Source organism: Rhea americana, unplaced genomic scaffold, assembly GCF_003343005.1.
Source record: "Rhea americana isolate MKP2758 unplaced genomic scaffold, rheAme1 scaffold_1, whole genome shotgun sequence".
NCBI classification, from domain to species: domain Eukaryota; kingdom Metazoa; phylum Chordata; class Aves; order Rheiformes; family Rheidae; genus Rhea; species Rhea americana.
In genome coordinates, this window is record NW_028185038.1 from 13,071,350 (window position 1) to 13,083,505 (window position 12,156).

The 12,156-nt window shown below is 46.0% G+C and overlaps 1 protein-coding gene across 5 annotated transcripts in view; it reads left to right on the forward strand.

Annotated features, from left to right (window-relative positions):
* FRMD4A (FERM domain containing 4A) overlaps positions 1-12,156 on the forward strand; it is a 231,164-nt gene that overhangs the window by 137,543 nt on the left and 81,465 nt on the right. For all 5 annotated transcript variants that reach the window (XM_085299106.1, XM_085299098.1, XM_085299090.1 and 2 more), the window contains exon 5: positions 9,262-9,346. In XM_085299106.1, the coding sequence (XP_085155232.1) occupies positions 9,262-9,346 (85 nt within the window). The remainder of the gene's footprint in view (positions 1-9,261; positions 9,347-12,156) is intronic.

Below are 12,156 nucleotides of genomic sequence, written 5' to 3' on the forward strand. Positions count from 1 at the left end.
AGTGGTATTCCCACAGAGGAATGTATGTGTCCAGCAATGTCTGGCATGTGTTTGTATACACTGGCTTTGTTGAAGTCAGCATGGGAGCCATACAGGCTCTAGACTCAGTACTAAGGCCAGACCTTCTAGCAGGTTACCAGTTACTACAAAACAAGAGAACAGCACTGAAACACAGACTGCAAAGCTCATATATGTCATTACTTGCCTTAACCTGGAAGAACGTAGCTCTGTGAGCACGGGCAGTAGCCCTGGTCTGAGGCAGGGACAGATGTCTGAGATGATAGGATTCATCGCACCAACCTTGAGATGTTTACCTGGTAGACTGCTCCATGTCAGAGCTAGTTAGCATAGCCTCCTTGTACAATCCTTTGAGACAAATAGGCACTTCTTGGGCATAATTCATATGACTTATTCTAGATCACTGCTTTCAGATTCAATGAGCTGCAGTCTAAAATAGCCTATTTCTCTTTCCTGACCTTAGACTCCTGGTTAGATGCATCTACATAGTAGCTACTTACCTTTCACTTGATGAATCCCCTCCATATGCACCAAGGGCAGCCTTTACAACAAGATTATTATTTCAAATAGGGCCAGTTCAGCCAGGGTTGAGGAAGTTTTCCCCATCTACAGGACTTTGCCTGACTGCCTGACTGGAACTAAACCAGATTTCAATAGCTAATTAGGCCTTAGATTACTTTAAGCTGTCTTTTATACCCAGTCTTTACATCAATATATTCCATTAGAAAAGGACTAATCTTAAAAAATAAAAGGGACACTTGTCTGTTTGGGAGCAGTGGTCCCTGAAAACAAGAGAAAGAGTGGTCGCTAATATGGCATTGTTCTTAGTGCTAGATGGACCTTGCAACTTGTTGCTGAAACACATCAGCACATCCCACACTGACCAGAATACAAATACAGGGCATAGTTTCATGGATGYTGCTCTTAACTTGCTCAAATTACTCTCGCAGCAATCCCAGAACACACTGTGTTTGCCATTCACTTCTACTCAGCTTTACTTGTCTCAGAGAAATTAGATTAGGGGGTGGTGTTGACAGCAGCCTGCTGTGGCAGGAAGAGCTGAATAGAGAGCTGAATAGAACCACATTAAATTAACCAGAGCAATTTATTTGTCTCACATGTAAAGGGGTGTGTTTCTCTATCCCTGGTTTTCCACACTGCAGAAGGGTATGTGGCGCTCCACTGTTGTGCTCTGGGAAAGGAATGAGGAGGATAGTTTAGCTGCAGTGGTCTTTTAATACGACTCTGAGGAAAGCTGGTGGGACGAGGAAAAGCTGTCAGAAAGCTGATGTCAAGATGAGGGAAGAGAGCTGGTAGTAGAAGCATCTTTCCCTCAGACAACCAGTTTACTCTCTCTGAGGGAGAAGGAGCAGTACTCTCTCCAYGCAAGGTATGAAACACGAGTTTCCAGGAACTGGGGAGAGAGGCATGAGTGGATTAGCAAATAGTCAATTCTGTAGTCAAGGGAGAGGAAGAGAAGTGACAAGGTTTTCTCCCAGCCATGGATATACTTCATCCCCGTTGTTAGCACCCAGGAGAAGATGCTAGGGAAACATCATCGGTAGCTGTATGGGATTCTATGGGTAGCTCATAGGGAACTCTTCCCAAGGCCACTGTCAGAGACAGAATCCTGGATTAGATGGTCTGACCCATGATGGCTGTTTTATATGTTCTCTTTTGCTGACAATGAGGAGAGGTCTCAGGTGTAACTAGGTCCTGTACATACTTAAGGGACAAAGGCCTGACAAGTACCACTGAGCTCAGGCAAGTCCACTGGCCAGACCTAGACAAGACGTGCTCTCACCTTCCGGTGAGCTTCCTCCAGCTGTGCTGTCACCTCTACCTGCTCTCACTGCTACCATAGCAGTAAGCCAGTAACTACCCACAACCAGCACCCAGGCAGCTTATTCTCAGTTGAGAATAACAGGGGACAGAAGGGGACAGAGGCCTCTCCCACTTACACTGTATCCCTACTACTCCATACACTGCTGGGATGCTGTAGAAACAATACTAAAAATCAGAACATTAAATCTGCATAGCTAACCCAGCCCAACAAGGCTGCTTTCAGTGATTCCTCTGAGCTGCTCCATTGCCAAGTCCAACAAGGCTGTGCCATAAGCCCAGTCTCTTTGTATAGCATTTGTTTTGCCGATGGGTGTGCATCAGCTGTGTGTAGTCTAAGGGGRAAGATCTCAAAAGCCGGCAGCCCTGTGAATTCCCTCCTCCCACCCAGCCACAGTGTATAAATACAGTCGCTCAGACCTTGTTTGTGCTGGAAGAAAAGGCTCCCCGCAGACAATTTATTGCAGCCTTCTTAGGGTGGCCCCCTGCTCTGTTCACCAGGGGGAAGGTGTAATAAATTGCCTGCGGGGAGGCTTTGCTCCTTTGAGTCTCTTTAAAGATATGAGAAACTTCTGTCCAGACAGAAGATTTACTTGTGTGAAAACTGACCTTTGCTTGAGGAAGGGAACTAATGGGGCTCTGCTGCTTAGCACACAGCTCTGAGCTGAGCCATCCATTACACACACATCTAATAGCAGTCTGGCTCTTGAGTCTCATAACATCATTTCTGTTTTCTGCTTAACTGGGAATATATTTGTATAAGTAAGCTGTGTTTAGAGAAGGGGATAAGTTGTTTTCCCTTTGCATTCAGCTACCTGAGGGGGAAGAAAAAGCAGCACTCTAAAAATTTGTTATTTTGAGCCACATTTTGAATGTCTTGAGACTGGCAGCACTGTCTTGTCTAATTTTAGGAAGCATTTAAACAGCATGATAGACACTATGCAGAAATGATGGATGCTATCAGTGTAAGATTTGTACCTAATTTGGATCAAGCAGCAACACCTAAGTTAATGCCTACACACAGATTCTCTGACTGGGTCAAAATCATACAGACATTATTTCCATTTTCATTGCAACTTGTGCATTTATATCTTACATCAGTGGGAGTGATTTGCTGTCACCAGTGAAGCAAGCAGAAAAGTCTGCTATGGGGGTGTCCCATGAAAATAGGATTGAAAAAAGTGCTGAAGGAGTAGATCCGGTAAGTTAGTAAACCCAKACCACGTTTTGAAGCTGAATCATACCTTTATGTGCTGCTTACCACAAAGTGAAAGGCTGAAGCATGGCATGGGAAACCAGAGTACCTGTGTTGTATTTTAAGTGCTCTGAATCACACTCTCCACTACCTTGCAGCATATTTTGCCTCTTTCAGAGATGGATTTACAGCCACTCCACACAGCTACATGAAGTCACAGGGATGAGAGGTGGCATGATACTGGCTGCTCAAAGAGTGAAAAATTGACCTTTTAAAACAAATGCCTGTGCTCTGAATAGCTTTGACTGGCCAAGATTTAATGCAAAATGCCTATGGTCCTACCAGCTACCTACCTGCRAAGCAGTTACTTTAATGGCATTGAAAGTATGTTTGGAGGCTGATTTCTGTTTTTAAAACGGTTCAAGATCCTCAGATGAAAGATGTACCATATATACTTCGTGACAGTGTTAGGCAAGACAGGGCACCCAGCATTCAATCTCTAATAGTAAAGATGTTACTGTTGGTTAGGATCAGAGCCCCCAAAGAGCTGGGATGGAGCTCAAGACTGTGTGAGGAAATTCCCCGTCAGTTGTGTTGTGAGCTGGCTGAGGGACAGAAGGAGAGGAAGGCAGTATGTTAGTATGATCTGATCACTGTTCTTTCCTTGCGCTTGGAACAAGTAACCACCCACTCCAAACCAAGGGGAGATGCAACAGCCTTTTTATACAAAGCTGCACTTCCTTTGCAAACTAGACTCCATGGAGCATTGCAGAGATGGAACGATTTGCAGAATATATTGAGTGACTGCTGTTCTGATGGCTACATCAGGCCTGGTGTCCACCTCGTATGAGTGAAGAGGACTCAGTGTACTGAAGTCAGTGCCTTTCCACGTGATATTTGATGTTGTACCCAATCATTAGGGAAGAATATGCCTGTATTTCCACCCTGATTCCTTTCCTTCTCTATGTTGGTACCGGAGCACTTCATGATGTGCAAAAATTCCCAGGATGTGTAGTTTGGGAGAGTGTTGGGTCCTATATTGTCCAAAGCAGACTAGTTAATATTTTGCAGGTGGAGAAGGTGAAGYGCAGGAATGAATAAATATCCTCAAACCATAAGTTTTAAGAAAAATGAATGGGCAGTTGGAAAATGGGCAACCAGCTTCACAGTGCAGTGCAGACTAGCAGAGAGAGAGAGAGAGAGGCGGCCCAGGTTAAATAATAGCCACAGTTTGGTCAGCTGCAATTGTTCATCCTGCTGGAATCACATTCCCCTCCAACATCTGCAGCTTCCCTGTCACGAGGTAACAGTAGACACAGGTCTCTTGCTCCATCCCATCCTCTGCATACCAACACGGACATCTCCAGCATCAGCTCTGACACCTCATGCTGAGTGAGGGGGGGTGTGAGCATGGGACAAGCATAGGATACAGGATATGGGAATGAAATCAAAGTGAACACAGAGGGGAGGTAAATGGAGCTTTTTGGCATCTTTGATTTTCATTCCTGGCTGATTACTTAACAGGCCAACAGGCACGACCATTGTGTGCTTTAAGTGTCAGCGCAWAAAGTGCACCCATGTAACTATTAGCAAACAGGGATGCAACATAAAAGGAGCTRTGAATTGGAGCTGTTCAGAATACTCATTTAGCACGAAACCATGGACATAATGGCATCTACATTTAAGTCCATTACACTGATGTATGTGATTCTTCTTTTCCTGATTAGCAAATGGCCTCATATCTTTCAAATTATCCACTGAGGTTTTAAATGACATGGTAGGGGATAATAAGATAGACTCCAGGATGGAAGAGGCAAAGAGAGGTCTTCTCCTTTCTCCACTGCTTTGTAATAATGAACTAAGGGACCATCCATTGACAGAGCCGCTGGGCTCTGTTGACAGCTCTTTCCTGCATCCTAGTCAGAATCACTACACATCAAAACCAAAATCTTTTGCTATATTTAGACATTTTCCATGAAATATAGTTTTATCTTTTTTTTTTTTTGTCCTTTTCCTAGTAAAATAATGTTTTCATCAAGGCAGAGGAGAGCCACTTGAAATGGACCCAAGAGGGACCTTCTGTCTCCCTGAATGGAAGTGGTATAACCAGGCTAGAAGGAAACAACACCCCTTGCCAAAACTAAGTCCCTAACTCCTGCCCTTTAGAAGAAACAGGCATTGACCCACAAATGAGTTTCATGCTGTTATCACAGTCACCTGGATCAGCAACAAACACATCCAGTGCCAACTCCATTCCCTGCAGCCTCAGCCTCCTAGTCATTGCCATGCGCTGCTCCCCTCTGTTTTAGCCAGCCCTATGGCACAGCGCTGAGCTGGCATGCTGGAGCCACACACTCAGCCATCCTCTTTGCCTGGCCACCTCCTGCACTCCCATGGCCACCCCACTGCCTTCTTCTGAGTCAAGAGCATCTTCTGAGCAAGACATCTGAGCAGCCAGGCATGAGAAGATGGTAACAAGAGAAGGTTTTGCCATGTCCTCTCCTGGTCAGGACTCTTTAGAGGGCAGAGGACCTTTGTCCTTGTCAGGGCTCCAGTTTCAATGACAAGTGCTTTCCCAGTAGAGCTAAATGCACATGTATGCACACACAACTCAGTTTTTATACGATGTTGACAGCAATGACCAGAGACTCTCTAAATCCTGAAGAACCAGTAACCTCATCGGTGAGTCCAGGGCCCAGACAAACACCCTTCTGTGCTGCAAGCCAGAGATGGGAATCTGTGCAATGCAAGGGAGACAACATAGCAAATTTCCCATCACCCAAAGACTGGGAGTTTTCACAGTTGCTTGTTACAGGCACCACTGCATAGAAGTCTGTGCTTGGCTGGTTGCAATATGAATTACCATTCGTCACAGCATGAGGGGTCTTAAGCTGTCTCAGAGCAACCTGCCAGTAAACCATTACTTAATACAGAGTGATTGGTAAGTACAAGACATGTCCTCACAGCTAAAAGACTTAAATGTTTCAGATGCAGCAGTTACTGAAGTCTTCCAAGATACCTACTGCAGGACTCATTATTATCTTCCTGCTGCTGAGAGAGAGCAGTCAAGACAGACACTTTGTGTTCATTACCCAGCATAATATTCATTGGTCTATTTAATTAAAGCTTAGAAAATGTAACTGATGAATTACAAATGACCGGGGAGCAGCATGAGGGCAAATGTAGAAATAGGATTATCATTGGATGGATCTCTCTTCTTAACCTTTAAAACTTTCTTTAAAACATTCACAAAGTCCTGTGGGATTTTCTTCCTTCTTGTCATCAGAGCACACACCTAATTGTTCATGGCAACAGTTGCTTGCTGTGAGGGAAACTCTTATAGGAGCTGTCCGAGGGAAAGCTCTTTGCTATTGTATTGTAAGAGATGTAGGTAGCACAGCTGAGGTGTGGGACACATTGTACTGCCTACATCCCTGKCCAGTCCATCTGTTTTTTCCTGGATATATTAGCTTCATAGTGTGTGCATTTCACATGTAGGAATACTGCTCTCCGGGGAGTCCTTGATAAAAGTCTTATTGTTTCCCCCCAAAACTGATGGTCTTGAAATATGTAGTAAGAAAAGGGGTTGTTATGCTAACAGGCAAAACAGCTAGAGGTGTCACAGGTGGGAAGAGTATTTACAAACATAAAATAACAGCCACACGCAGCTAAATACTTTGCTCAAGGTCATGAAAGAAACCTGTGACAGAGTTATGAATTTAACCCAGATTTCTTGCTTGGTTCATYGCCTTAGCAGCTGGATCCTTCTTCCTGCCTCCTTAGTCACTGACATACTACTCAKTTAAAAGTGTGTTTTCCTTCCCTGTATTTGGAAAAGGTGATAACAGGAGGAGGTCTGACAGAGATTCATAATCTGGGCAAAAAAGTGTCTTTCCCTCCCATTTCTGTTGTTCCAGTGCTGAATTCAAGGGAGCCTACTCCAGTTCGAGTTTTTGAAGCCTGCCACACAGCAAATCTCGCAAGAGTTCTCTCTGCAAATCTGTTTTCTCTCAATAGCACCAATTTCCCGGTGCACATGCTTTGTACTTGTCTGGATGCATGTGTKAGAGCCAGTAGCTCACCAGCACACTTTCCACTCTGCAGATCACTTGAGAATTGGGTTTTCTTTCTGAAGATGAATATCATCTGGGTTCTGAAGAGACTCATTTTTACACAGAAAATGGTCTATGTGGAATGCCTTGGGAAAGCTCTTTGCAACCTTACGAAATACAATATTGCCCTCTAGTGACCAGCAGGATGGTCTTGTTTGATCTGCTGATGGAACAAAAAGCATTTTTGCTAATCTTCCCTGGGATTTGAAACTGGGACAGATTTTTCTTCTTTCATCCAACCCTGGAATCCTATCATACGCTGGAGAGAATTGGTAGTGGTGATAAGCAGAGGAGGTTCTTCAAGAATAGCAGTAGGTGTAAAATTATCATTTTTCTCCATGAATTCAGCAGATAGAAAGCCAGCTCCACTCAGAAGGCAGATCTAGCAAGATGGTGCCTTTTTAATGCAGTGTCTTTTTTTTTTTTTTTTTTTTGCATTTCTAATGCCAAACATCTTTTTACATGCCAAAAAAGAGACATCAGGTGAAACCATGTGGAAACTAGAAAAAAATAAGAAAAAGTTGAGTTTTTATTCTTGATCCATTAGAGAACATTTGAATGGAGTCCTTCTTTCTTTTTATTTTGCTGTTTGAACTATTCCGGAGGGAAAGGATAAGGGATAGGAGTCAGAGAAATTCAGCAGATGAACAAAAAGACCCTCCAAATGTTTCTCTCATTCAAATAGGCAGATAGTTCACTACAACAGTCAGGAAAGAAACTGTTTTGAAGGGTCTTCAGAAGACACTTGGAATCACTACAAAGCTTTGACCTTTACCCCTAGAAAGGTTACATTTAAGGCCCTGGATTCTACAAATAGCTTGACATGGACAGTCTCTTTAATGCTTGTGTGCAGCCCCAGGAGTTTCAGCAGGTCTCACAGCTCTGCTCCCAGACAGCAGGATCAGACAGTAAGATTTCCATGTAACTGGACCCTGCATCTCAACCCTGATTTCTAAGGGATCTCATTGGGTTTTTTTAGTTCCTGATGCAGACAGCATTTCCCTGGCACCTTCTCTATTCTAATTGCCCCTGACAAGGCATGACAGTAGTGGAATTTAGGTAAGGAACATTGCTGCTATTATATTACAACTTAAAAATAACTTTAAATCAGAGTAGGCAGGTCTATGTATTTTTCTCTTTAATCAGAATATAAGATAAATGCAAAATTCATCTTAATCRTTCTCTGAATCCACCCAAGCTTTCTCTGTTAGCACAGGTAGCACYTTGCACTTATTTTATCTTGAACTTCTCTCCCTGAAAGGTCAAAGAGCAGAATTAAGGGCTAGAGTCTATCCAAGCCAGTGGCAAWACTCTAATAGAGTTCATATGTGCAAAGAATCAAAGCTTTAAGCAATCAGAACATGGAATACTGAACTGATTCATACATATGGTGAAATTTTCAATGTAATTGCAAATATTTGGCACATTCAGCCAATGCAAGTCAGTGTTTTTTCTAAAACTGAGGGTTTGGGCTGGGTAGGTTTTTAATGAGTTCTGAGAAACCATTTCATCCTCTGCTCAAAAGATTACATTATTGTCCTTCCTGGTCATCCCCAGCATCACAACTCACTGCACTGGCAAATTGTGCAAGGTCCATAGCTATTCCTGGCCACTTACTTTCCAACCACAGTTGCTACATACCAGCTGCTGAAGTGCATGAAGAAGCCCTTATAAAAATTACCCGATGCAGAGCTAAAGTGCCCAGGAAAGGAATCCACGAGTGGATTTCTAGTAGTGAACATTTTACAAAATGCAGCACAGAAATGGACCGGTTAGGTAGAGGAGAGGAAAAAGAAATACCACCACGTGATGGAGAAGGGAGGGAAGTTTTCAGGCAAACAAAAACAAAAGATGAGAAAATAATCTATGTGATGATCCAATTCCTTTGGTATGGCTGGGGTTGTGCTGAGTGATCGCATCCTAGAGCATGCTCAAGCCTCTTTCATCCTCCCAGTCTCTCTGTCATAAATGGAAAAATGTGTTTTCAATAGACTCAACATGATGCGTTGACCATGTTCTAATGTAACGAGTCCATTTTCATGTTTTGCCCTGCAGTTTTCCCACATATCTCACCTCTGTTGCTTTCCCCTTCAGGTTCTACATTGAGAGCATCTCCTATCTGAAGGATAATGCCACCATTGAGCTGTTTTTCTTGAATGCCAAATCCTGCATCTATAAGGTAAGGACTGTGGGAGCTCTCGATGGCGGCATGCTGGCTCGCAAGAGCCGAGGCACCCCATCCACGTTTGCGGGCTTCGCCGTCCGCACCCGCTGCCCCAGTTTACGCTGTTCGGAGAGGTAAATTCTCACGGCGCCTCTGTGGAAATGAGGGAGGAGGTGAGGAGCTGCTCCACCAGGGAGACCCCGACCCGGTCACGGCAGAAACAAGCCCCCGCYGCCCGGGCGCCCCGGCCGATAGGGAGCCGTCAGTGCCTCTCCTTCCTGAGGGCATCGCGGTCCCCCTCAATGCCCGGCCTCCCCCTCCTCCTCCTCCTCCCACCCCTCCATCTTCTCTAACCGCCTCGCACTTGGGTGCAGCTTCCCTTCCCCAGAGACGCGCTGAGGTAAAACTCCCTGGGAATAACTTGGGAGGTGGACAGCARGGCGTGTGTACCTGTTAAAATGATAGGCTTGCTTGTGTTTAAAAGGAAATTCCTGGTTTTACAGTAAAAMCCCGCTTTTCCGGGAGCTGCTGACGCCCGGGCCGAGCTCAGCTGATGCCGCCRGCCCTTCCCGCCCGAGGACGGCAGCGGCCGCGCGGGCTGCGGCGCGGGCGCCATCTTGTGGCGTAGGGAGCGAGTGTGCGCGCGCGCGTGTGAGGAACGTGTGATAGAGTGTGTGTGAGGGGGTGAGAGAGCGTGTGCGTGTGAGGGAGTATGTGTGAGAGGGTGTGAGGGGGTGTGTGTGTGAGGAACGTGTGAGAGAGTGTGTGTGAGGGAGTATGTGTGAGGGGGCGTGTGTGTGTGAGGGAGTATGTGTGAGGGGGCGTGTGTGTGTGAGGAAAGTGTGAGAGAGTATGTGTGAGGGGGTGAGAGCGCGTGTGCGTGTGAGGGAGTATGTGTGAGAGGGTGTGAGAGGGTGTGAGAGGGCGTGTGTGTGTGAGGAAAGTGTGAGAGAGTATGTGTGAGGGGGTGAGACAGTGTGTGCGTGTGAGTGTGTGTGAGGGGGCGTGTGTGTGTGAGGAAAGTGTGAGAGAGTATGTGTGAGGGGGTGTGACACTGTGTGCGTGTGAGTGTGGGGGGGGTGGAAAGTGAGAGAGTACATGTAGGAGGGTGACAGTGTGCACGCGTGTGAGTGTCAGCATGTGTGCATGTGTGTGGGTGTGTAAGTGTGCGTATGTGTGAGGATGTGTGACAGGAGTGTGTGTGCATGTGTGGTGTGGGGAGAGAGTGTGTGTGCACATGTGCACCTGTGTGTGTGTGAAGAAAGCATGAGAGAGTATGTGTGACAGCAGTGTGTGCGTGTGTATGTGTGGCATAGGGAGCATGTGTGCACGTGTGTGTGTGTGTGTGTGTGTGTGTGTGAGGGTGTGTGACAGGAGTGTGAGTGTGCATGAATGTGCAAGAGGGGATGTGTGAGAGTGTGGGGTATGAGTAAGCCTTGGGGAAGGTGAGAGTGTGACAGTGAAAGTGTGTATATCTGCAAAGGTGAGTGTGTGAGGGAAGTGCAAGAGAGTATGAGGGAGGGTTTGTGAGAGCATGAGGGAGAATATGTGCGAGAGTGTGTATTACTGTGAGAGTGTGTTAGAGTGTGTGTCGTGCGTGAGTGTGAGTAGTACATGGGCGTGCAGTATGAATGTGTGTGCGTCTGCAGGTGTGTTTTGGGGGGAGCGTCTGTGTCCGTGAGTACGTGGAGTACGTGTGGTGAGTGGAGGGGGGGATGTCTGTGCGTGTGAGTATTGAAGGTCGTTTTATATAGCATCAGGCCATACACAGAGAAATGTTTTTGTGCCAAAAATAGGCCAGCCTGGTAGGCTATTGGAAACACCAGCCTGTTATCATTAGGGCCGTAAACCAGAGCTACCTGTTGTAAGGCGCTCCGTGTGCCAGAGAGAAGGGCTTTCTGGCTCAGGCTGCTGCCGCTACCCCAGCTGGAGCGCCGGTGGCAGAGCTGCAGAGCCGATTCCTGCGATGCAACAAGCTGAGTGCACAGGTAGAAGAGGCAGAGTCTGGAAAATTAACCTCAGAGCCCTGGAGCAGGTTTCCAGCCCTGCCAGGTCCTGCTTGAGAGCTACCAGATCAGCCCTTACAGGATCAGACTTTTCMCCTCCCCACAGTCCCTGAAAGTTTCTGGCCTTCTGTTTCCTTTACTGCATGGCTAGAACCTGCTGAATCCAGGCAGAGGCTGGTTGCTTAAGGACTTTGCCAGGTGAGCTGGAGGAGTGACTTGAACTGTGGGACTGGGAGACGCCTCCTGTCAGCTATATTCCCTGAAATAGAGATTATTGCCTTCTGCCTCATCCTGCACTGGCAGAAGCCGTTCACCTGTGTGAATCCACCTCCCACCTGCTGGTGAGGAACTGGCGGGAAGGGACATCTGTAGTCAGCCAGTTATTGTGTCTTTGTTCCACCACCCTAAGCAGGCTTGTGAACTGCCGAGCAAACCAGTTTACATATCTGCATGTCCTAAAATGCAGAGACTAAGTTTGCATGTCCTAAATTGAAGGGAAAGATAAGGGGAGCCAGAAAATGCCATTTTTCCAGTGCACTGGGAAGAGGCAGGGTTGCTGAGCCGAGCTTTGCAGAGCTTTGCTCTCTAGCAGGGCTGTAATTAGATGTGCTTATTCAGCCCTCTCCAGCAACAAGCTCAGTGAACATCACATTTTGGTTCCTGGGGAAAGTTCTTTTTTGGAGTATTGCCAGGAAAAGATTACACTGCTGTTCTTTTTTCGGAAAAAGCGTAAGAAGAAGAAACAGAAAGTGCCTACAGATCTAGGTTGGTCTATTTTAGTCTGACCTCTCTTGAAACCATTACTCTGCACATTTGAGC